The sequence below is a fragment of the Equus asinus genome, chromosome 5, assembly GCF_041296235.1.
Source record: "Equus asinus isolate D_3611 breed Donkey chromosome 5, EquAss-T2T_v2, whole genome shotgun sequence".
Lineage (NCBI taxonomy): Eukaryota > Metazoa > Chordata > Mammalia > Perissodactyla > Equidae > Equus > Equus asinus.
The window spans coordinates 107,743,525-107,770,434 of record NC_091794.1 but is presented as its reverse complement, the minus strand read 5'-3'; the positions used below and the strand labels follow the sequence as shown (position 1 = coordinate 107,770,434).

Genomic DNA, 26,910 nt, shown 5'->3' with positions numbered 1-26,910 from the left:
TTGCCACATTTACCAAAGCAAAAGCATGTGTGAAAGTGAAAATGTAAAAAAACCAACACATTTGCAACTTTGTAACCAAAATGGCAGCTTAACCCAATTTTGCTGTTCTTTTGTTTAATGCTACCTCCTTAGTTCTCCAAGCCATGGGGATTTGCGTTCCTTTGACGTTTATCACCTTTCTCCCCCATGTGCAATCAGTTCTGGGGTCTTCTAGTCTTTTCCATCTGTCCTGAGCACTATCCCCTGACTTCAGGTCCTCAACACTGAGACCTTCAGCCACTACAACCTTCTGTCATCTGTCCTTTCTGATTTCAGGCTCTTTGTTCTCCAATTCATACTACTGCCAGAATAATCTTCAAAAAGACTGATTTCAACCTTTAACTTTAATTCAGTATTACAAATACTTCTTAAGCATCTATGTGCAAGGCACTATTGCAGAGACAAATAAATATAAGCAAGACACTCCCTGTCTTCAGGAGTTCAGTCCAAAAAAGGGGGCACAAGATATAATTCTGTACGACAAAAGAGAGTCAAATAAATGCCCTGAGAGAGGCAGGTAGTTCTACGGAGGTTCAAAGGAAGGAGAGATCATAGGAATTACATCCCCTTTAGATCAGGAAAGGACTGATGAAGGAAATTAAGTTTGTAAATATATAGGGTTTTGTACCTAGAGTAAAGGAGGGGCAGGCCTTCTGGGCAGGAAACCACAGGAAGAAATCTAAGACAAAGATGGGAAGCCTGGGTGTCTGGCTAGGGCTTGAGGTGCACAGGTGAAAGGAAGCAGCAGGAAAGGAGGCTGGGAAAGCTGATTTGAGTCATAATATAAAGGGCCTTGAATGCCTGGCCAAAGAATTAGTATTGAATTTGGCTGATGAATCTCCATATTTCCCCTACGATCCAAGGGCAGCTACAATCTGACCTCCATCAACCACTGATTCCACACAGGTCTGCCCTCATTCTATCAACATTTGTCTGTTTTACATCAACACCACACTGTCTTAATTACTCTAGCTTTACAAGTCTTAGCTTATAGGGCAAAGCCTATCTCATTTTTCAGAATTTTCTTGCTACTTTTGGGTCTTTATTCTCCCACATAAATCAGTCTGCTACTTCCATAAAAAACTGTTGAAATTTTGACTGAAATCATATTGAATTGATATAGTAATGAGAGTAAGGATATCTTTATAATGTTGAGTAGTTTTATCGATCAACATTGCTACATCATCTCTCCATCCTTTCAGGTCGTTTAAGTCTTTTTTATTTATGTGTCTTAGAGCATGTTATTTTTCTAAAAAAATAAAGGCCTTACACATCATTATACTTGTTAGGAATCTTATAGTTTCTGTTGCCACTGGGAACAGAATTTTTAATCTATTACATTTTCTACTTGGTTATTGTTGGTCCATAGGAACACCTATGATTTTTGATCTTTCAACTATAGCAATTTTATTCTATTTTCACTTGTTTTGCTAATTAAGACTCTAAATTTTCTATGTATTTAAACGTATCAACAGCAAATCACAATTCTGTCTCTTCCTTTCCATTCTGTGTCTTGTACATGTATGTTTTTGTCTGATTATTTTATATGACTACTTCATATAGAAATTTGAGTACATAGTCTAATATTAGTGATGACAGTAGACATCCTTATTTTGCTCTTTATTTTAAATTAAATACGTCTAAAAGTCTTTTTTTTTTGGTGAGGAAGATCGGCTCTGAGCTAACATCTGTTGCCAATGTTCCTCTTTTTTTTTTCCCTTCCCAAAGCCCCAGTACATGGTTGTACATACTAATTGTAGGTCACTCTAGTTCTTCTATGTGGGATGATGCCACAGCATGGCTTGATGAGCAGTGTGTAGGTCCACACACAAGATCTGAACCTGTGAACCCCAGGCCACCGAAGTGGAATGCGTGAACTTAACCACTTGGCTACAGGGCTGGCCCCTAAAAGTTTCACCTTTAAATATGATGTTCAGTGTATGTTTTGGTAGGTACTCCTTTTCAGATTAAGATTTCCTACTATTCCTAGTTTGCTAAAAGTCATTATAATAAAGAATACATTTTATCGAATGCTTTTTATGCAACTATTGGGGTGATCACATTTGTTTCTCAGTGCATGATATTATGTGGCAAACTATATTTCCAAAGATGGCTGCAACAATATCCGCAGTCTGTGTGGGGATGGCAGCCCATGCCAGATACTCTTCTTTAATGTGACTTTGTCACTCCTCCATCAAAAGACGAAGTCTAAATTCCCTTCTCTTGAATCTGAGCTGGCCTCAGTAACTTGTTTTAACTAATACAATGTGGTAGAAATGAAGCTGCATGACATCTAACACTAGGTTAGAATGGCCATGTCACTCCTGCCTGGCTCTCTTAGAAGAGTCAGTCATCATGTTGTGAGAAGCCCAAGCCAAATGTGATGGCGAAGCACAGGTACTCCAGTTGACACCGTTAGCTGAACCCAGCCTTAGAGATAGAACCCAACCTCTATCATCACAGCCAGGTGCCAAACATGCGAGTAAAGAAGACCACAGCTGTTTATGTCACCCTCAGCCATTTGTGTCTTCCCAGCTCAGGGCCCAGAAATCACTTCTTTTGCCCAGAAGGCAAAGATAAGTTACCCTCACTGTGTCCCCTTTGGAACTGGTGATTCATGAGACCCACAAACATAATAAAATGGTTGTTTTACACACTAAGTTTGGGTTGGTATGACATGCAGTAGCAGATAACTGAAACACAGATGTGAAACTATCTGTGTGTTCCTGGGATAAACCCTACTTGGTCACCATGCAGTATTTTTTTATACATTGCTGGGTTCATACTTGTTAATATTTTACTTAGAACATTTTGTATTCCTGTTCGTGAAGTGAGAGACTGGCCTACAATTTTCCCTTTTTAGATTGTCCTTATATGGTTTTGGTATCAAGGGTAAACTGACCTTTTATAATAAGTTGGGGAGCTTTCATTCTCTTCCTGGTCTCTGAAAGCGCTTCTGTAAGATTTACTTGTTAATTAAATATTTGGTACAATTCATCTGTAAGACTGTCTGGGACTGGCGCTGGGAGAGGGGTGCTTAAGCCACTGATTCCATTTCTTTAATGATTATTAACATGTTCAGAGTCTCTATCTTGAGTCGCTTTTGATAATTCTCTTTTTGTCTCCTTTTTAAAATTTCCTGTCATAAAATTTTTCACTGCAGTCCTATTTGTTGTTGTTGTTGTGTGTGTTTTTAAAATTCTGTCTGGCTATCTCTACTGGCTCCTTTATTCGTTTCTAATATTGTTCACTTGAGCCTACTCTCTTTTTCTCAGGATCTGTATTGCTTTGCCTATTCTATTGGTATTTTCAAAGATCATCTCATGTTGTAGTGTGGATCATCTCATTTTTTCCTTGTATTGCATTAACATCTGCTGTTATCTTTATTATTTCCCTTTTGTTTATTACTTTCTTTGGTTGTTCTTTTTCTATTTTCTTTAATAAAATATTCAGACTTTTTACTTCCAATCTTTCTAGGTTTTTAGTAATTTTAAATACACGTATTTAAAATCTTAAATTTTACCAGTCTTAATCTTTATATAATTATATTTCCACGAACCAGGTAAGCTTTTAATTCAGATTTAAGGAGATGAGAAAACTCAAAGCCTGACCTATTACCCATCCAGAGAGTCCCAGGGATTCTGGACTGAGACTACTAGTATTTAGCTCCCTCTCTCCACAGCAATTATTGACTAGACTATATTACTTTATTAACATGAAAATAACCAATCCTTGATTAACAGGAGTGGGAATGAGAAGAAAGGAGGAAGAGTTCATGGATAACCCAAAATTACAGTTAAAACAAACCAGGGTTAACAATCCACTCAGCTACTCATAAGGGCAAGCTGGATGGCAGCAGACTGGTGCTGGCCACCTCAAGGGTGGAAGGGAGGACTGCTCCGGTCAAGGTGATATGGCAGGTCCAGAATGCTGTCCCTAAGGCTTGACTCCTCGTTCACACCTCACTCTCCTCAAGGATGGCAATCAGCTCTAATCAGTTACCAAAATACTGCCAGGGCTGGGGAGATGAGGTCCCAAGTCCCCATACCATTCATCTGCCTCTGGATCATTTCACCACTGACTGGAGGCCAGTTTTTCATTCTTGTTTCGAGGGAGTGCTGTTCCAGTAGCATAAGTTTTCCCAGAACAAGAAGACCTACAGGATCAGTTAAAATATTGAAAAGAACGATGGCCAATGGTCAAGAGCTTGTGGGGAACTTGGCATTCTGGGAGGAGTGCAAACTAATTTAATCTCTCTGGAGGACAATTTGGCACTATATATTAAAGGTCTTAAATATGCACATACTCTTTGAAAGAAATAGCCATTACACTTCCAGGAAACTATCTTAAGGAAATAAATGGACAAGACACAAAAATAAGACAAAGCCATTCATCAAGAAAAAAATTGTTTACAGTGAAAAAAATCAAAAACCTGGAAACTGAAAATAACTTAAATGTTCAAAATTAGAAGTTGGTTAATAAAATTATGATATCTTTTTAAAATGCAACCGTCAGGGGCTGGCCCGGTGGCATAGTGGTTAAGTTCACACATTCCGCTTCGGTGGCCCACGGTTTGCAGTTTTGGATCCCAGGCGCAGACCTACACACCACTCATCAAGCCACGCTATGGTGGCATCCCACATACAAAATAGAGGAAGATTGGCATTGGATGTTAGCTCAGGGTCAATCTTCCTCACCACAAAAGAAACCATCAAAAATGAGGATACAGATACATGTTTAACATAAAAGGTCAAAGTTAAAAAAAAAGCTAAGTTAAAACAGAAAGAGGCCACTTCTGTTTAAACTATTTACTGATATATACCTAAGGAGCAGTTTGAAGAATATGGACCAAAATGTTAACTTGTGGTCACCTCTTGGTAAAGAAATTACCAGTAATTTTAATTTTCTCCTGTATATTTTCTTGTGTTTTTATGGGGAAAAATTACTAAAAATACACCTACGAAGCATTAGCTTAAGTGTACTAAGATTTTAACTGCAGTAGCAGGGTTCTGGGTAAGCCAACTAGATAAGTATTTTTTAAAGAGAAAGAGAAAAAAATGCTAAGGTATTTTTAGGGATAAAGGCGCAACTCCCCCTCAAATAGTTCAGGGGAAAAAAAACCCATATGTATGGTTATTATGAATAACCACAAATTAAAACTAAGAATTAAAGGGGGAGAGTTAAAAGTAATGTGATAAAATGTTAATATTTGGGGAATCTGGATAAAGGATATATGGCAATTCTTTATATTATTCTTGTTAACTTTTAAGTTTGAAATTTAATTGAATTTAATTCAAACTAAAAGTCTAGAAAGTGCTGTCTGCAGAGTTAGGGGTGGATCAGAGTTAGCATTAGGAAATCCAGGAAATGTCTGGTGAATTGCATATTTTTAGCACAGAACCTGGAAAAGGTGAAGCTGTGCTGGCCATGACAGAATTTCGTCTTCTTGTGTGATAGAACAGACAGGCTCCTCCCAGGACCTAACTCAGAAGGAAGCAGGGCCACATTTTTCGTAAGAGACAGCAGATTCTGGAACACTGATCAAACAGAAGTTTCAATCAGTGCCCTTGGCTAGCTTACCAGTGTCTGCATCTCAACATTTCTAGGACACAAAGGGACTACATGTACAGTCATGTACCACATAACGACATTTTGGTCAACAACGGATCACACATACGACGGTGGTCCCCTAAGATGAGTACCATATAGCCTAAAGGTGTAGTAGGCTATACTGTCTAGGTTTGTGTAAATATTCTCTATAATGTTTGCACAACGGTGAAATGGCCTTACAAGGCAGTTCTCAGAACCTGCCCCCAAGTTAAGCGATGCATGACTGTACTTATACTTCATCACTGTGAGTTGGCCAAGGAACTCCAATGGGAATAAAGAATTTCTATGATAACAAAATCTCACTTTCCTTCTATAAAAAGTAAACATGGCCCCAAACTCAAGCACTCACAGCACTCGGCTCAACCTCACTCCCATCCTGGATGGTACCTGTGAGCGTCCCTTTAGTGCCACTGTGCCTCAGTTTCCTTCTTTATGCTCGTGCAATAACACTGGCACCTTGTGTTACACAAGCGTACTGAAGAACTGATGAAATAATGTCTGTAAAGTATTCTCATTTGCAAGGATGCAAAGAGTAATAAATACAAAGTCAAAGCAGTATTAAAATATTTTTCTAAGCTGCAACACTTCTTTCTTTTGAACTAAAGAACCACAAGGAGGATCAAAGGATGTCACTGTCTGTTGACTGCTGCTCTGGAGGCTTCCTCCCTCCATCTGGCAGAAACCCCAAAGAGAAAGGTCTACCATGATTTTTAACTTAACAAAATCTTAAGACAAGCTGTACAATGGTTTCCTGAAACACCAACCACCGGGTAGAAGAAACGGGGGAGACAAACACAGCTTGCATGGCTTGTAACATTTTTCTGAAGCTGGTGTTAAAAGCAGAGGGCCGCGTTGGGGGGAGGAAATGCAAACACGTAGGGAGAAAGTTTTCTCCCCTTGTCTCTTTCTGCCACAAAAGGATGCACAGGGACTCTACTAAGGGTGCAGCAGCTTGTGTAATAACATGCTTAACCTTGGCTAAGTTAACCTCCTTAGCCATAAAAAAAGAGGAGGCGGGGGGAGCACAATTAAGCTTACGGGAAATAAGCTTAATCAAAGCCCAACAGTAACAAAGGGCACCAGAAACATTCCTACTGTATCACATCTCACAGGCTGGCCAAGAGCCCGGAATTTTCATTACAACTTTTCAAAGAGAGGGAGAGAACGAGAAAATATATTTCACAAAAGCATTATCAAGGCTCCAACCCAGGATGCCGTGCTGTACAACCAAAATTTGTGAGAGGCCACCCTTTCAGGGAGTCAAAAACGCAGCATGTGGAAACCGGCAGGCCTTTTATATAGTAGGAGGGGTTCTTAAAATGACTACTGTTTTGCACTGAAGTCTCAGAGCTTCACAGATCATTAAAGGTTTCTGAACCACAGAGAAAGGAGGGCAGAGTTAAGGCAATAAATCAAAAGTTCCTCTGGGATGCACAAATGCCTACTTGGAACAGGCTTTCACCACGAATATCCTCCACATGAAACAACAGGGAGGACTTTTCAAAATAAAAGCAGAAGAGAGATTCACTTTGTTATAAGCAATGCACTTTCTTTTTGGTTTAAAGGTTATGTGTGCTATAAAAAATGACTCCTGCCGTGAGTGCTGGGGGAGGTGGAGGCTGGGCTGAGGGCAAAGGGTGGCAGTGAAAGAAAACAACTGTAAGTGAACAAAAAGTCTCACAGAAATGCTCGGTTTGGAGGCACCCCAAACAAGTGAAAATGTGTTGTAATATTTCAGGGGTAGGATGTGAGGTAGAGGAATGGTATTAGAAATGAACGTCCGTCACATTTACTCCTTGCCATCCTTGCTAAAATCTGAAATACTTCTCCCAAAGCCAGAGAGAGATTCTCTTGATTTTCTTGAGCAACATACTCAGTAGAAGACCTGGGGACACAAACTATCATCTTAAATGCAGAGCCACATATTTCTCAAGGAAGCGTCAGCTGTCTCAAAACCAGCAGAGGGAGTACAGCATCTAAGAACAGGAAACGGTCAACCTGATACCTAAAGCTATGTGTTTATCCAAGACAGCAGTTGTGAAGGTGAGTTACTGACCTCTGACCTTGCCCTCATGTTATCTATCAATGGTAAACAGAATGGAATACTAGACTACCTACTCAGACTGGATGAGTCTGTTATGACAACCAGGTGAGCACCGAGGGAGAAAAGCGGAACTGCCACACTTCTCTGCAAGGGCACGCTGACTGTGAAGTGTATCGCTGGGGTACCCCCTGCACCCATCTGGAAGGAGGCAGGAGGGATCTAGGAAGGGGAAAAGCCTAGTGAAAGGCAGAAACTCTAATGTGGAAGACCGACAGCAAGCATGAGAACAATGATTTTACCTTAAAATCCAGGGCTCCCACTTTAGTCTGTGAACCGTCCATTTCCAAACTTTTTACTTCTGAGGGGGAGGAGAACTCTGGCATTCAAGCTTTGCTTTCAACAGCTGGTTGAAAGAAAAGCAGCAAAGGAAGGCATATGTCTGCTAAATGACTGCTATCTTCATCTTCAGCCACAGTTTACCAAAACACGTAGGAATGGGCTGAGGGACTGATTTGGTATCAAGATGATCAGCATGAACAAGGTTCCTGGGGAGGGTCTGAGGCCCTGGGTAGTGACTAAAGCTAACGGTCTATTCCATAAGGAAAGAGCCAACTGTTTCACACACGATTATGCTGTGGTCTGGCACTGGAAATATTTGCTCAGGTCCACTCCAGGTGTTAAAATGGCCAAACTGATAAGACAGTCTGATTACGCATTGCTCTATCAGGTAACGTCTTTTACTAAATCTTAATGTTGACACTTTCTCATTGTGGGAAATGGGAACTGGATTAAAAATGCTAACCTTAAGGTATGCTAAACCCAAAAGACTAAACAAAACCTAAGATGTGACTTCTGCAGGGTAAGGGAGAAGGCTAGGCAAGGGATGGGGGCACTCTGGCTGGTCAACACTGTGAGAGCGCCAACAACAAAGGAGCTCACCTAGAATGGATGGTGTGGGATGCAGAAGCATGCTTGGACAGCTTAAGGCCACAGGCCTGGGCAGGGAACATGAAAACTACCCTGACCCACCTGAAGAGCCTCCATGAGGGAGGATCATGGCAATAATTCTCTATGTCATCAAGGGACATGTCCAGGACAACGTATAGAAGATGAAGTGATTCAGATTCCAATTTAATAAAAGGAGGACATTTCAAACGATGGAACTGTGCCAAACCACCAGGGTCACATTTAATGGGTTCAATGTCTCCAGGTTCTCAGGAACAGCAGGGCAGCTACTCTGTAGGAATGCTATAGAGGGATTCAGGTATTGGGAAATTTTTCAATAGACAACAAGGATACTGCAAGGACTTTCTTTGGCAAGGAATTTCAAACAAGTTTTAACATTTAAAAACACCTATCCTTCAAAAAGCTTCCAATTCTAACTGCATATCTTCTAGGATAAGCACAATTCCCTCAGCCCTCATCTTCAGCTCCTCGGACTCCTATCACCACTTAATGTCCACACCACAGAGTTTAGCACTTGGGTTCATGCCAACTCACACTGTGGCAACCAAACAGCTGGAGACAGCCCCAGGGAGCAGAACCACATCTCTTATCTTCTCATCATACTCAATGAGTCTGTAAGTGCTTGCTGATCGACTGATATTAGGAATAAACTTTTTACATTCACACTATCTAAACATCCTAAGTCACTGATTTCTAGAAAACTTTTATACAACGAACGTAAGTAATATAAATATAACATGCCAGGTAAAGTATGTAGAGGGAAATTAGTAATCAGAACAGGATATAGTACAAAAGAAAACAGTATGCTTTGAGTCTAAGACAAATTTACTGGACAAATGGGTACATATTTCTAATTGTAAACTTGCATGTTTTAATAGAAACACAAAATGACTATATAAGAAGTACTCCATCCTTTAACTGTACTACTCTGCCAAATCATCTGATAGACATGGTACAAAGAAGCGCAGGGACTTTTCTCTTGAGTCACTTGAAGAAATAAGGACTTCAAGTTTTGATAAGTGAATTCAGTGCACAGGACAGGGCAAACTTAGAAATTCATTTTAAAAGCTTGGTTTTGTTTTTTATACCACATTTTCCAGGATATCCAGAATATCTACAGTTTGCCTAGTTTTGCTTTACTTACTGCCTGCTTTACTTGGCTGAAGCTGGCCATGCATATGGATTCACTGGGCCTATTTCCTTTAGAATTTAATTATTCTTCCTATTGTTCTGCAAATTCCAGATTCCCTCCCCAAATTTAACACTTCCCCTGACAACTTAAGGCTACAAACCTCTGACCTGATTCAATGTACCTCATTAGCACATTTCCCAAACAGAGCATTTGTGGGAAGGAGAACTGAGTTCTGATCCTAGGAGGAGTATGCCTAAATCAATAATCACCAAATCCCAAAGGCGCTGGACCTACACTGCTACAGCCCTCTAAAATAACCAAACACACGAAAGTCAGCATTTCTTGCCAAACTCAAGAAAAATTCAATGCCTGCACATGGGAACAAAGAGACAATGGCTGCAGCTGAAAACACATAACCAAGCATCATAGGAAAAAAACTTTAACGTAATATTGTTCAGAACATCCTCAGTAGTGTTTCACTCACACAGCAAAGACACAGGATAAAAATTCCAGAGACTGTTTTCAAGATAATAAAATGGCATATGATGGTGAGTCACTAACTGACTAAAAGGAAAAAAAAATCCATAAACAGTCACAGGAATCTTGCAAAGCTGCAGAGATCTGGCAACACTTAACCTCCTCCACCTCGTTTGGCTCTCATCTCCAGTTCTCTCTCTCTCTCATCTCCAGTTCTCTCTCTCGTGATCGTTTTGAAGCCAAGCTGCAATTGGGTAATGGCTTACTCTACTGCTTAAGACAATATTTTCTTCTCTCGCTCAATAAACCTGCTGAGAAAAATAAACAATGAGTTTCAATCTTATAAATAATCTAGAAAACAGAATTGCTATGCAAACAGTAGAGGTGATTTACTATATGACAAAGAGAACAGGAAGGTCCAAATGTGGACCAGCGAACTCCAGGTGCTAGTCTTCCCATCCAGGGGTGCTAGAGTTAACAAGGATTTTCTGTCCACTACACAGTCTAAAGCCTGGATGCCCAGGGTTCAATTGGTCCTTCAAACAGCATCAAAGCAGATCATGAAAACCAACACAAAAGAGCAAAAGATGAGGAAAACTTTTCCCCAAAAACATCGAGGAGTTTTAACCTTCTAGGACCAATAATTATATATCTATGATTATAATGTATTTCTATCCCATCATTCAGACATGTGTGAAGACACACACATATTTCATTTTTAACAAATATTAAGTAAGAACCTGTTATAGGGCACTAATGGTAGCATAAAGTATTAAAATGAGGTCCCTGCTCAGCAGGCCTTATGTTCTACATAAATACATACATGCATATACATGTGCAGAACAGAAATGCATGGAAGAAAAAAGGAAGCAAAGTCTGAAGTCCAAGACTAAAATAAAATATATATAAATTTCTAAAGAGCAGATCAAAATGCAATTCTTCTGACAGAGGAATTGGGCTCTTTGTGTAGTGGCCACCAGTCTATAGAGAAAAGGGCTCATGTGGCTTTCAGAGATTACAGCCCAAGCAGGACTTATATAACTGAGCTCTGAACAAACTCCACAACTGTAACTCAGGCACCTTCCAGAGAAGAAGACAAGCCCCGCCGGCCTCTTCACTAGACTGTGAGCTCCATGAGGGTGAGCACCCTCAGGCACCTCTGACACGCTAGAGAGAGCACAGGCATTGGGTACCAAAGGTTCCCCAAAACAGTTCCCAACACACTCCCAATTTTGCCAAATGTGATGATGGCTTAAATACCTCAAAGGCCAAATCCTGAGAATTATGATGCCACAATTGAGAGGGTTCAGAAGAAGGATTTAAGACACCTGAACAGAACAAAGAATCATATATCCAAAGTGGGAAAAATAACAAAGACCATTAATATTGAAACTTAGTTTAAAAATTAAACATCTCGAAAAGAAAACTTAGGTCAATGGAGTTCTGGTGTCCCAAAAAAGATGTCTCCTGCTTGCTTTTCTTACTTCCATAATACGATTAATGGTTTTTCAATTACATACAACAGAAAAAAAATGTTCTTGGGGGAGGAAAGTTACCAGTGGTAAGTTCCCCACTGGTAAGCAGCTGTGAGGAAGACTGAGGTGAATGCTTTGCTTACTTTTCTAAACAATACAACAAATTTTTACTTTATTTTCCTAAAAGTATTACTCAAGGACACAACTTCAAATAAGCTTAAAATGAATCAACTATTCAAGGATTATGATTTCAGACACATTTTAAAACATTTTTAATGTCAGTTTTTAACAGACTAGATGTATTTTTTAAAACATCAGCAAACTGTATTTTCAAAGTTAGAATGGGTTCACAGATCATACAAGGCTAAAAAAGTAATTATTTATGATATAAAATATGAGCTCCAAGTGGATAAACACATTGAATATAACTACAGTAATCACAACTTATAAGTCTTTTTAAAAACCATTTCAAACCTTTCATTTGTTTTACTAGCTAATAAAATGGGTGAGTCTATCTAGGCTTCAAAGTCATAAATGTCTCCATCTAGAAGTCATCAGGTAACCAAGACGAAGCCAAATCATAAGAAATACACGTTAGCAAATTCCAAGAGCTAAATAAATAACTGATCCATATAAACAGCACTGTGTTCAATAACACTTTACAAGTCCAAGGCCTTTTTCATTTGCGTGCAGTTTCTACAAGTAATACATTGCACAACTGAAGCACCCTCACGCCCTTCCCACCACTTCTAATAGGAAGGATAAGGCCAAGGACAGGCCAAAGACATATACACTGAGAAGAGCAAATATCCAAGGCCCTTGGTTTAAAAAGTCACCTAATTTAAGACTTCCTTTTTTCCCCCCAACATCACCACCAAAACTTTCTTACATGCAAATTTCTTATCTGCTTCACTTATACAAGGGAATCAGCCAATCTCTTTTAGATTACCCTAGTCAAGACTGGACCACTACCCAGTCAAATATCCACACAGTTTAGACTACCACAATGAATAGATTCTAGTCTCTACTCCATTTTAATGGGAGCAAACCCTCTGCATGGGAATAACTAAAGGATCACGGGACTTGCTGCCAAAGTGCCGTGTCTGCTTCTATCGGCAATCACTTCTGGCCTGAATGGAAAATTCCAACTCTATCTGCATGGACTCGAGGACAAGTTATTAAGAGAAAAGGTACAGCACAAGTCTCTCCTTGTACCCAATCTTGCCAACCTCTCAAAGTATTTATATTTCTACTTCATATGAGAATGCCAGTGAAAGAAACAGTGAATATTAAATATGTAAACTTCATATTAATAAGAGAAGGCCATCCTTTCAAATAAACAGGTTTCTTTTAGAAACAAATAGAGTCTAGCTCAGCCTAACTCACATACTATGACTGCATGCCACACCATAAAGAGGACAACAGTTTTTCTATGAAATACGACAGGAGTTACAATGTGTTTCTAGGAAAAAATGGGAGTGTGAGATGGGAAGAAGGAAGCTATACTATGAAATTTTATTACTGATAATGAAAACAGCCCCAGAGACTTTTCTCTATGTTTGAAATACTTTATAACAATTTGAAAAATAAAATCAAGCCCTAATAGTCCTAACACTGAAACAATGGACAACTTTTAACAGAATAAAAACAATGTTCTATCAAGAATGGATGTGACACACAGGCGTAGGGTTCTGCAAGTCGGCATTACTGTAAACAGCAGTGCTTCCTACACTTTACTGTGCATTCAGATCACCTGTGGGGACTGATTAAAATGCAGATTCTGGTTCAATAGGAATGGACAGGAGCTCAAGAATCTGTAATTTTAATAAGCTCCAGGTGATGATGACAATGATGGTAGGAGGCCCACACTATGAGCAGGGAGCATTTGCAGGAGAGATACTGGGTTTAAAACCAGAGACTTTCTCAAGTATTGTCATGTGGCTATAACATATTCGTATCCTCAATAGTACTAGCCTATTCAGGAAGTTCAGACTTTGTTATGTAACATTAGATTAAGCATTAATGAGGCTAGAAAATTGTTTATCTAAGGTTATAATCTGAAGTTAAATAAAAAAAACTTCATGCTGAAAGCTCATATTGAATGCTAGAGTCATTTTTACCTCTTAATATTAACAGAATCTTGATTACTCAGTCTTAGAGCCCTTTCTCAGCAGCAGTCATTCTTTGCTGGAGGAATATGCTCTATGCAAAAGACATTTTGCCTAAAGAAATGAACAATGAATATTCAGTAGTTATGTACATATTTAATAAAATTCACTCCCAGAAATGTGGCTGAGAAAGGTGGTTGATTGTCATGTTATTTCTTAAATTAAAATTTTAAATCTCTAATACTTTTCATCCTATCACTCAAAACATCAAACCAGTTGCCCCTTCCCTGAGCTCTTGGCCCCATTCAAAAAAAGTGACACCTTTTCAGTAGAGAAAATCAAGAGAAAAGGCACTCTTCCATTTCCATAAATCACTTTCAACTCCCCATTTTCTGTCTTACCACAAGACTGAATTATTACGAGAACCTCCTCTCTGGTCTCCATCTTGTTCATACTGTTCAAGAACACTCCCATAGCTCAGCCCAGATGCTCTCACATCTCTTCTTAAGAGACTTCCATGGGTCCCCAAACACACTCTTTGGAGAGAGTGCAAGGTCCCCCAAAGTCTACCTCCAAGCCATAAATTTGGCCTAAATCCTCCTGTATCAGCTCATGCAACCTTCTCTCCAAGCACACTAATATACTTGCTGGGCACGTTTTGCAATTTCCTGTCTTCATGCCTCTACTCATGATATTTCCTACAGCTGGAAAGTCACTTTTCCTCCACCCTCTCAACGTGGCCTGTCCAAAAAACATATCCTTCCTTCAAAGCTCAGTTCAGACACCACGCCCTCCAATTAGCCTTCCAAAAGTCCCCAGCCTCTGAACTCACTTTGTGGGGTCTGAACCTCCACCAGGGCCCTTAGCACATACTGCCAAATGTGACAGGCATGTCAATGGTTCATCCTCCCCACTGTAACGCCAGCTCCCTGTGGGGCACGGATAGCACCTTGTTTCTCTTTATAGATATTCCACCCATCACACTGCTCAGTGGGCACAAAAAGAATGTCTAGCTCTGAAAATGGAAGTGGGTGAAAATGAGTTTCTAGTACAGTAAATACTAATGCACCAGCAATTGGGTTTATAAGTAACATGAGCTTAATCTCTTTTGGGCTAAGTGCTCAAAAATAAAACTACAGAGATAAGAAAGACAGTCAGGGTGTGTGCCTTTTCACGTTCTCCCTCCAGAGGCTAACACTTTGCAGATACCTCTTCTCTCTACCAAGTTGGGGCAGATCAAACTGTCTTCTCGCTAATGTTAGCCGTATCTGAGACAGGTCATTGAGCAAGTGCTCCCTTGTCTATGATCCAATGCTAGCTGAATTTGTCTGAATAACAGTACACAGAGCTATACACAAAGGCCAGCCAGGATTTAAGGGACAATCATCCAGGTGTCAGACATGGAAAGTCTTTCATTCAAACACAGACATATTCTCAGGGTAAAAGAAGACATTCATCACTGTCACCTGAGTAATTATCTCATGATCTTGAAGCAAACTGCACTGTGTATAAAAATCAAATGAAAAGTTCTTTTTGGAACACCCATGATTTTCTATTTTTCATAACATGGGTTCCCTTCCTGGTAATTAAGTTTCAACTCTATTAGGTCTCCTATTTTTTCAGGTATTACCTTAACATCAGAAGTCATGTAATTCATCGACCCAACGACTACATGGCAGTGCTTAAAGCAGAACCCAAGAATCCTGGTTCCCCACCATCTTGTCAGAGGCTCAGTCATGGGACACTCACATTGATTTATACAAATGTACTAACACGAAGACTCTGATGTGGTTTAGGCCAAACAGTGTCTTGAGGGAGAAGAGGTATAGAGCCAAGGGGAATCTGAGATGCTCAGCAAAGATTTCTTAATATATTTTACTACTAAAGATAACTATACACCTTGTAAGCATATTGAGGGAGACAAATGGTTATAGAGAAAGGGAGAATAGGGAGAAAGATCATATGTAAACTATGGGATATTTGTACAACCATGATTCCACAGTATCTGACTTGCAGTTATTCTCTTGGGTACCATGAGGTTAACACGTAATACCCACTCAACTAAACCTCTATAAACAGTTGGTTTTCCACAATCACAGCCACCATTCCCACTTCAGTGGGCAGCAGTGTCCAGAGAAAAGCCAGATTTAGCTCCTGTCTAATAAACACCAGAAACCAGAAGAGCTAGGAAAGCTGTTTATGTCTATGCCCACCAGGAACCTTTGTCTGCATGACCACATGGAATGAATTGGTAAGAATGGAAGTCTCTTCAACAAAACTTCAAGACAGAGGAAATACATCCTTAAAACGAGGCACTGCCCTTCATCCCCCCTTCCCAGTTTTTCAACTGAAAGGGTTTTTGGCAAAACAGGTTAATGAAAAATAGGTAATATCTTTTTATGTAAGTTCAGTATGTTTACAAGTAGAAAATAATTCTGTACTTTTCATAGCATTTAGCTACTTTATGTAGTATTTGGGGTAGATGGTGAAAATCATTTTCAAGTGTTTTTATGTACTCTTTATAGACGTTATCTCATCTAAGTTCTCAAAACAATTCTAAGGGGTAAAAAGATCACTTCATTTTACAGACACAGACATTAAAGGATAGAGAGGTTGAATAATCTGCCTAAGGCCCCACAGTGGCAGAGGAGGCAAGAACCATCACTTTGCTGTCAGACCCAGCAAAAGACAAAGAGGTGCAAATATCTTACAAAGATTGTAGCACCTATAAAATTCTCATGCAAAGAAACACCATTTTAGAGAAAAAAATTTCCCAGTCCTTGTCAGGATTTGACCTGAACTTCCCAAAGAACAGCTCAAAGCAGACTGCACAGTTAAAAGAGATCATCAAGTACTATAGTTACCGGTAAGGCCAAGAATAGAACACAGGTCTGCTGACCTTCGCGCCCATGCCCAATCAGGCGTGTGCTTTTGGATGCTGACACCCTTCTGAAGTTTCAAGTCAGTTGAGAATACCAAAGAAATGAGTTAATAATTCTGGTAAATAGAAGAGAATGTGGCAAGTCTCTAGATCAGAAGGATTTGCGAAGCATGACCATGTGAAGATTTCTACCAAGGAAGTTTTGAACCAAGAACACTAGCACCTGCAAATTTTCTCATCTTCCGCAGCAAAAATGAAAAATAACCTTTGCCCTCCCCTCCCTATGAATTGTGAATGATTAGCTTGGCTATGTTGATAACTAAGGAAAATATGAGATGAGTATCTCTCCCAGTTGATTAGAATACTTACAGATTTACCCTACTACCAAACTCCTCCAATTCTATGCAAAAGACAGCAGGACACTAAGAACATTTAGCCAATGTCAGCCATAATAAATCCTCCAGAGCTGAAAACTCTCCCAGTAGCTCCAATTCTCGTGCCCTGATGAAGAGGCTGGAAACAGGAAGACTGCTGGGTATCAGAAAAGTGAGAAGAGGAGCCACATGGCTGGGAAACAGGGATGGCAGAGAAGTGATGGGGAAAGATCTCAGGAAAGAGGTCCTGAGAACCAGCTCAGAAGTTTGGTGCACTGAGAACAACTCTGTGGAGGAGAAAAGGCTGCTTATTGAGTCAGATGTCATCAATAAAAATAACAGACAACCAAGAACAAGAAGAAAAACAGATTAGAAGACCCTCACCCTAGGTTAAAGGTTATTCAGATCCATTCCCACTGGAGAGATAAACCACTAGATAAAATTGTCTGGCATTTCCAAAAGCTAGACAGATTTTAGATTAATGCTTAATCTTGCTACTATAAGTTTATTTTTTAAGCAGAAAAATAAAATAATTGTTGAGCACTATCTTATATCAAATTCTTCATGGTTTGCAACTTTTAGCAGAGCACAGGGATAGATAAAACTTCAGTTGAGAGGTTATAATCTGGCCCATCACATTAGGTCAAATCACTTCTTTCACTGTTCCACATTAAATATCTCTTTCAAATCTGTTCTGGAAAGAGCAAAAAATAAGTTGATTACAATATATTTTAGTTTAATGTCTATAAACAGTTACTTTTTTTTTTTACCATTCTCAAAATGACCCATCTCAGCATATTGAGATGTATAATAAATATTAAAAGCTTAATCTACTTATGATTGATTGATGCAAACCACCAATTTATATGAGACTATACTTGAAACCTCAGAACTCTTCTTCCCTATTATGGGTTATCAGTGTTCATAAGGAACTATACAGAAAGTGTCGAGAAACAGTTCATTAAAACAACCACCACCACCCAGAATAAAAGAATGAAAATAGAACAGAGGAATGCAATAAACAACACCCAATTAGAAACCAAAAACCAAAACAACCCACCTGCTTTTATAAAGGATATTCTTCATCCACTTCCTCTCTCACACTCCCTCTTTCCAGCCCCCCTAAAAAAAGCAGCTCCATGCCTAAATATTCACCCTCCAGCCCCAAGTTCTGAAGAACACTGCTGCTTACTGGGCTCCACTTCCACCAGACTCTGGCAAGCGGCTGGTCCTACTCCACTCCCAGGCTCCCCTTTCCTTGGCTGCCAGAAGGACTCTCTCCTACCCTCCTCCACTATCACCTGTAGCAAATTGCTGGTAAAGGAGACCGAATTCCCTGCTAGCATTCTCTTCATACAACTTCACTCTGAAGTTTCCTCAGCAAACCCTCCCACCCCAAGTTTAGCAAGATCTGACTCTCAGCTTTGTGAAACATCAAAGTAATTTTTTAAAAGCCTCATTTAAGCAATTTATAAGAATCCTTGTGTATCTGCCCAATGAAAAGTACAAACTTTTAGGGCTGGAAAATTAACGAGTTAAAGCTACTCTTCAAAACATACCAACATGGAATAAAGAAAAAGTCCCAATAGAATCCAAAGTAAAGCGAGCTACAAACCTCTTAATTCTGCTGTCTGGTTGATGACTTTTGTCAATAACCAAATCCAAGCTAGAGATAAACGACATTTCCTATTTCGGCCACTGTAATTAAAATTAGATGTTAACTCCCTAACACCCCAGACTCCCCTCTATGCCCCACTAACCCTCTGTTGCCAAAGACCTTTCTGTTCTTACAAGTCCACTTTTTTTCTGGGGAGACAAGCATAATTTGTCACTTTACTGTCTAAAATCATGAGCTAAAACTAAAAGTGAAGGAAGTAAAATGAATAGGATCCTATAGGCCAGCCTAAGTCTGAGCACAGCGCAGGCTTAAAGGAAACCATTTCATAAGATCAAGTGCAGAGAAGCAGCAGGAGCAATGAGGCAAAAAATCAAGTTACATAAAGTCCAATTGTACTCACTGTTTCCTTATTGGGAAGCAGCTCCTTTCTAATTCTGAAGAAGTTCTTGCCGTACTGCCTGAGCCCCTTAACGAAGCGTTTCTGTGATAAAAAGAAACGGCAAATGGGATTTTAAAACCAAAAGCAAAACAGGATGTCAGCAAAGCAAAGATATCTGCAATCAGCACAGTAACAACCGCAAAAAAGTCTTAGGGAATAGTGGCGAGGCTGGGGGAATATTACAGCAGCACAGCTGGGACTCATGGCCAGGGCAGGCCGTGAAGAGCCGTCATCAGAACCCTAACCACACACCAGACAGGTTTAGGAGGACATCCTGTGTCTGAGGCTAAGAAGCAATCCGTGCCCTCTGTGCCACCAGTCCCCGCACTGGTCCATGAAGGTATAAACAACAAATATACTCCGTGTTTCAATAAAACGGCATAATTGCTTTCCACCTGAGAACGAAGCTTCCCAGTGTCGAGCAGAAAGGGGGAAACAACCAAACGTGGAGACTTTTCTACAGAAGGGTACCCCAGAAGATTAAAAGGCCCTTTCGTTAATCGGAAGAATTCACCAGGAAAGCATCGATATCTCGGAAGCCCACTGGGAGCCGGAACCCCAGATGGCCTGCCCCGCCATCGCCGACATTAAAAGCCACTCCAAGGCACCAAATAAAGAACCATCGGCACCCCTTCCTTCTTCCTGATGCCCCTCACCGCCCCCGCCCCATTTCCTTAGCAGTCTGGAGACTTTCACTTTGTCCCATTCGTCCCGGACAGCCCCCCCCCCCCCCCCCCGGCGCAGTGGGGCAGCCCCAGGCTCCCCCGGCGCCCACCTCGGGGCTCGAAGCCCGCTCCCGTGCCGCGACCCCCGCGGCACTTCGCGGCTGGCCGGCCGGGCGGCCCGGCAGCCACAGGTACGCCGGGCCGGCGCCGGCCGCACTCAGGGTCCGGGCGGAGAGAGGCCGCGCCTGTCACTCGGCTTCGGCTCCCGCTCCACAAAGCGCTGGGCGGAGGCGGCCGGCGCGGCTCGGCGTGTGACTGCGGCGGGGCCGCGCGGCGAGGGGCGCGGGGGGCGCGGGGCTGGGGCGGCCGCCGCCGCCGCCACCGGGGGAGGAGGCTCGAGCGCGGCGCGCTGAGCCCGGCGCGGCCGCGGGCGGCTGCAAAAGGCGGCCTGGATCGCCGCGCCGCCCGCCGGCCCTGCGCTCCGGCCCCCACCCCGGGGCTCTGCGTCGGGCCCTCGGCCAGAGCCTCCCGGGACCCCGGCGACGTATCTCGGTTTCTTCCTTCCGAACAGCAGGAGTAAACCCCGGCAGCAAAGCAGAGAAACTTCCTCCCTACCGCGGCGAGCGCGAGCAAAGGGCTCCCGCGGGGCTGGGGCCAAGCCGGCACTCCGGGCCCTTCCCAGGCCTCTCCGTCTCCAATCCTCCCTCCACGCGGGCAGAGTCAGCAACGCGACGGACACACGCCCACCGCCCGCAGGCTGCGAGATGGGGGGCTGGCCCCGACGACCCCCGTGGTCCCTTCCGGCCCGGGATTGTGGACGGCCACTCCCGCCCGGCCCAGGCATCAGCCTGCACCTCGCAGGGCGCCGTTTCACAACTAAACCACCGCGGAAGCTTCCCAGCCAATAAATCACCTGCCCACCGGGAGGAGAGTCCCTCCCACTCCCCGTGTTTGAGACCAGCCGGGCAAATTCAGTGAAGAGCCAGCCCTGGCCTGCAAGACCGATCTGCAACCTCCTACTCCATTCCTGGAGTTTCTGCATTTTCAGATTTCACCCCTTTCTAAGATATGACTCATCATTGTCAGTTTTCAATATAATTCGTATAGTTCAGAGGAAAAATCTGTCAAGGTACAAGAAAGCAGCCCTCCTTTAGTCTGATGAAGGGTGACCTTTGTTACTTGACAGAAGTATCATTCATAAGATCAACATGCATCCTGGGCTATATGCAGAGCATCTCCACAGGGCACACAGAGAGGAAGGAGACTGCCCTGCCCTCAAGGAGCTCTAGTCTGGCAGGCATGGCAGACAGGTAAATAGATGAATTTCTAGGCCCCAAAGAAAAGCAGCAGCAGAACAAAGGATGGTGGGTGGGGCTAGGAGGAGGAAGCAATTTACCCTACTGATGTCTTAGAGGAAGTGACAAGGAAGAGCATGAGCCTGCCAGGTGGGATCCAGCAGGGCGTCAAGCAGAGGAGTCAGCCAGGAAGGGCATACAGAACATTCTGGGAACTGCAAGGAGGACAGGGTGTGCAGAATAGAATGCCAGAAGATAAGACTGAAGAGGCAGAGAGGATCAGGTTGCAGAGAGAATCAAAGCCAGGCTGAAGAGTTATAATCCTAATTGTAGAGCAGTAGAGAAGTTTAAGCATGAGTGCTCCATGAAAAGACTGCTCAGGTGGCACCGTGGCCTACGGCATGGATTAAGGGAGAGACTAGCTGTAATGCAGGGAAACCAGCTGAAGAGGCTGGTGAGCTACCCCAGGGGTGAGATGACGCGGACCTGACCTCAACCTCAGCCCTAAGAATCAATGCTTATTAATCCACTCTTTAAGTATTTACTGAGCACCTAGCACTGAGAGGAATTAAAAAAAAAAAGGTAGCCGTTGACCTTTATTAAAACTGTGATTTATTTTTAGCAGGTAAGATAAATGTATGGTGAAATCATTACAGAACAGTGTGAGATTTAATTCAGCCAAGCATAAAGTAGTGAAGTGCAGCTCATCAGTGCAGCAAGGGAGCCAAGAAGAGGGATGGACTGTAGCAATCCACAATGCCTTCCCCAAGGCAGTGAGACAGGCCAGATCCCAGGTCCTGAAGAACCCACAGCATTTGCAGGGACACACACACACATACACACACACACGACCCTCCATGAAATACAGAGGTAAAGAATGGGAAGTGGGTTATAGGAGAGGGGGAAGTCTACACAAAATTGAGGTAGGCAATCTGGCGTGAGTCTGATGGCGGAATGCCAGGACTATGCACTTTGAACATGGGCTTGATGCCAAAGGACACACAACAGTTTCACTAGAAGAGGCCAGCACAATGAAGGCAGCATCTGAGAAAGACTGAATCTGGAACAGCAGGGTCATGTGGTAGAACTGGGCAAACCTGAGTTCAGATCCTAATTCTTCAACTTGTTATAATGTAATACTCTGAACATCATCCATTCAACTAATAGTTATTAAGTACCTACTACATGGCAGGAGCCTCCCATATATTAATTCAAAACCCTCACAACCTAGAAGGAAGTACTATTATTCTCTCCAGTTTACAGACAATGAAGCTGAGAGGCACAGGTGGTTAAGTAACCAGACCAAGGTCACCCACCTCCTCAGAGGCAAAGGCAGACTTCAAACCTAGGCTCCAAAATCCATGCCCTGGCCTGCCACGTTCTCTGGAGAATGGAGGTGAGAGCCATTTTCAGTCGTGGTGTACTCTCTGTGACTCTGCCCTTTCCTGTAGGCTCCAACATCAAATGACCAAGTCCTCAGTACTCTTCCTAAAAAAGGTCTTTTAATGGCCTACTTTCCTGCCCATTCCCGCGCTAGTCCCAGGCCAAGCCCTCACCACTCTTTCCTACTAGCTGGCCTATTAACCCATCTTCCCCTTATGGCCATTTACAAGCCTCTGCCAAGGAATTTTTCAAAGCCACAGATTTCGGGGCCGGCCAGGTGGTGCAGTGGTTAAGTGCACACATTCCGCTTCGGCCGCCCGGGGTTTGCCGGTTCAGATCCCGGGTGCAGACATGGTACCGCTTGGCACGCCATGCTGTGGCAGGCGTCCCACATAGAAAGTAGAGGAAGGTGGGCACAGACGTTAGCTCAGGGCCAGTCTTCCTCAGCAAAAAGAGGAGGATTGGCAGCAGTTAGCTCAGGGCTAATATTCCTAAAAAAAAAAAAAAAAAAGCCACAGATTTCACTATGAGGCCCACATCACCTTCCCCTAGCCCCTACCTAAAGAATAGCTATTTGACCTCTTTAGGGTGGTGTTTACACCCCTTAGTCCTGAATTCAAAGCCATCCAGGATCCTGTCCCTGCCTCCTTTCCAACTAGACGTCCAGTAGTGCCAACTGGCCCCATGCTGCAACCTCTGTCTGAACTCCAGACTCTGCAGTGTCATCTCTCTCCACTCCACAGCCTATTCAAGAAACCTCCAGTTTACCTCAAACCTGACTTCAAATCCCTCCCACTCCAAAACGAAACTTCCCTGACCATTCCCTCCCATTCATCTGTCAAAGGCCTCACGTACTCAGAGAGTCTATAAGCTCTGAAGAGACAGAAATTTTATACCACTAGCCTCCCTATAGCACTAGGCATTTGGAGCGCCCAAGTTTTTGATTTTTAATTGTAACAAACCATGAGATGACAAGGGCCTGGGCTGAGGTGCTCACAGTGGAAACAGACTGTTAAAAGCCAAAGGGTCTATTTTGATCTCTGATAACAGAGCTGCCCTTCTTGGCTCCATGACAGCAAACTCCTACTTTCCTCATATCACCTGGCTTAATTCTCTACTCAACCTCTCAATGTAAGAGTCTTCCCAAGGCTTTGTTCTAGCCTTTCTCCTCTCCAAACTCCCTCCCAATATGATCTCCACTACTCTCTTGGCTCTAAATATCACCCAAGAGTCTCACTACTATTTCTAAGGCAAAAATCTATGGTCCAAACCCACAGGGAATACTTGCTTGAATGCCTCACAGACATTTCAAACCAACTACTTCCAGAAATCTGAATTTGACATCTGGTGGTGAACACAGACCACTGCTATCAATGTATGTCAATGACTATGCTATCAAGGGCAAAGCACCACCGGCTCCACTTTAAAAAAAAAAAAGGAAGTAAAAGCTTCATGTGGCCTGTACTGTTACTTCTCTATGGAAAGCCACAAGGCCTCAAAACTGGCAAAACATCTGCTTCTCAGAGACCAGCCTTTACCTTGTGGTTTACCAGAAATGTAGAGTAGCCTTTAAAAGTGAAACAAAGCCAACCCACTCAGAGCAGTCAGTGATTAGACCAGGCCATATTGTTAAATAGGTTCCCAGTCTCCTTTGCCTCTATTACTCTGTTCAAAAAGACCTCGACGTTTTTAGAAGTTTAATTTAATAATTAACACTAGAGACTATAAATAGACAGGTACTATAAGCTTCTAAATGAAAGTTCATAGACATGGTCTGCTTCTTAACAGCCTTCTAGAAGTTGAGCTGAAATTCAGCATTTCCAGTGTTGAAATGCAAGGTCTCATGAATTATTTCTATGTCCGTTAGTTTTTCTGTCCCTGACAGTATATAGATATTAGAAAGTTAGGATGCCCAGGGTGAAAGGGAAAGAAGACTGTGTTCATTTAGAAGGCTAGGTCACTGCTCCTGGTGCCAAGCAGCCCTACTTTTACATTCCACAGGCTTGCAGTCTGGCCACTCTCAGATGCATGAGCTGAGGGGTCTTGGGGTGTTGGCACTTGTTTCTCTGGTGCTGTTTGTTTCCAATAAACCTGCTTGCACGTTCCCTGGGAGCACAAAACAAGTCCTTTTCGATTTCTGAGTTCCCATAGCCAGATGAGATCCAAATATAAATATAAATTTGTTTATGGCAAGGAGATTGTTCTTTGCTTTTACAGCTTAGTTTGTAATTGTGCTCCAGTTTTTATTTTATTTATTGAAATATATTTTGACATAACATTGTGTTAATTTAAGGTGTACAACATGTTAATTTGATACATTTATATATTGTAATATGATTGCCAATGTAGTGATAATTAGCACCTCTTTCATTTTACATAATTATGCTTTAGGTTTTAGGCGAATTGCTATAGTTTTCCATTATTGAGCTGAAACTTCCTATCACCATTAGGAATTACCCGCCTATAAATTCCTAGTAGAGAACATTTAACTCCTGGCTTTAAAAAAGTGAGTTACCTGAACACAGTACTGACTGTTAAACCAGGGTTTTAATAGAATCTGGAAGACTCTATTTCTCATTTTTGGTAGAATGGAAAGAATATGAGATTGAAACTCCGAAGTCCTAGGATCTAGTATGCTCCTCTGTTCCATAAAGGAAATTCCGACATGGCTATTTATAGACAGTTACTTTTGAAATGGGAGATATTTAATAGAAATAAAAATAATTGAGTCAAAATGCAGTAACATTCTCTCTTACGATAAAGTAATATGTTCAAAAGTTCCTCATGCTGTTGCTGAGCCTACCCTGTGTCAGAGCATCCCAAGCCCTGTGCCTGTGGGTAAAGAATGCCTTACTGGCCTACCCAGATGCTGATCCTCTCCACCCTCCGGGCGGCAGGCAGGGTGGGCCTAGGGCAAGCAGCTTCAATGTTATGAGTCATGATATGAAAAAGGTAGGGAAACACCACCCTATATAATAATAAAAACGGCTAACACTGAGTAGCGCTACAATATGCCAGGCAATGTCTTAAGGGCTCTACATGCACTGACTCCCTTAAGCATCATTAACAACCTTCCGAGGCAGGGACTACTAATATCTCCATTTCACAGATGGGAAAACTAACCATATGTCACCAAATACTTGAACTAGGGTGGGAGGGTCAAGGGTGATGAATGTACAGAATTGAGGAACCTCAGGGATGGAGTGAGGCCTGAGAATGAAATCAAGGACAGGGTGCGGATCGGGGGTGCAATAGGCACCTGCTGCCTGTGTTAGCATTTCAAGATTGTAAGCGGTTTCCAAAAATCTATAAATGGACAAGTAAAAGCTATACTCTCAGGACTTAATTTATTCTTGCCTCAACTTGTTCATCTTTTAAATTAGTCATAAAATACCTGCCGTACCTATCTCTAAACAAGTATTCTGAATATCAAATTGGATAGCACCTGGAAGAGTACTGGGCTGGGAGTAAATCCTTCCAAGAACAAGCTGTGCTTATCTCCTTTGTCCGTATGTGAAACTCCCAATCTGGCTCATCTCAAGTGCCGGATCTGACCTGTGTCTGCAGCAGAGAAGAAAAGCAGGAAGAGAGGGGCTATGCTACAAAAATGGCTGAAAGATAACTCTGCATTAACCCCTGGCTGAGAGCTTTCAAAATTAACTCCCTCTGGTGAATTTTAACTAGCATATCACAGTCAGAAACTCACCAGGACTTCTGAAAAGCGACTTCTACTCAGTCCTCTTACATAACTGTTTGGAAAACACCGTAGGTATTAAAATTATTCCCACTGTGAAAATGGCTCCTTGTGCTCTACCCTGTTTTCTGCACAAAATTTTATGTTAATAAGTTACTGGTTCTCAAGAGACTGAAGAGCAGGCAGATCTGCAAGTAAGCAAACCAGTTCCCCCCAATTGAGATACAACAGTTGTAAGCCCAAACCAGGCAGGAAGTAAGAGGGGTATTTACACTGCTCTTGTGAAGGTACAGGGCAGCAGAAGAAAACTGAAGACCTATGTGGGCCTATGTTAATGAGAGGGTAGTGTGAAAAAAGAGAACACTGATGCCAAGCAGAAGAAATAAAAGCTTTTCCAAACATCTGTATTACACAATGCCTAGGTTCATTAATGGCTTGTACTGACAATCACTAGATGAGAATCTATTGCATTTCATCCATATAATCCTGTTTGTTACAGATTCCTATCACCCCATATCTAAAACACATTTCCTGCTGGAGGATTGTTACTTCTTTGAACAGTATCATTTGGTTTTTGGTTTTAAATATTTAACACATTAATGAAAGGGTGACCTGAGTTAAGCACTACTTTTTCAATAAATAGCACCAGAATGAATTTGTCTAGGAGGAGACATGCCAGCAAGCCATGGTGGGTATTTCCAAGATTTCTA

At 42.0% G+C, this 26,910-nt stretch overlaps 1 protein-coding gene and 1 long non-coding RNA gene across 10 annotated transcripts in view; both read right to left on the bottom strand.

Moving 5' to 3' along the window:
* RERE (arginine-glutamic acid dipeptide repeats) overlaps positions 1-26,910 on the bottom strand; it is a 403,675-nt gene that overhangs the window by 42,886 nt on the left and 333,879 nt on the right. For 7 of the 9 annotated variants that reach the window (XM_044769612.2, XM_044769615.2, XM_070511161.1 and 4 more), the window contains one exon: positions 19,125-19,205. In XM_044769612.2, coding sequence (XP_044625547.2) covers positions 19,125-19,205 — 81 coding nt within the window. Of the gene's footprint in view, positions 1-19,124; positions 19,206-19,938; positions 20,164-20,443; positions 20,712-26,910 lie in introns of those variants that run through there. The other 2 variants (XM_044769620.2, XM_044769619.2) reach the window with 2 other exon arrangements.
* Positions 10,447-18,304, bottom strand: LOC139045376 (uncharacterized). The gene is made up of 3 exons (XR_011503665.1): positions 18,167-18,304; positions 13,864-13,965; positions 10,447-10,579 (listed from the first exon to the last, which is right to left on the bottom strand). It is a non-coding gene; the product is annotated as an uncharacterized lncRNA (long non-coding RNA).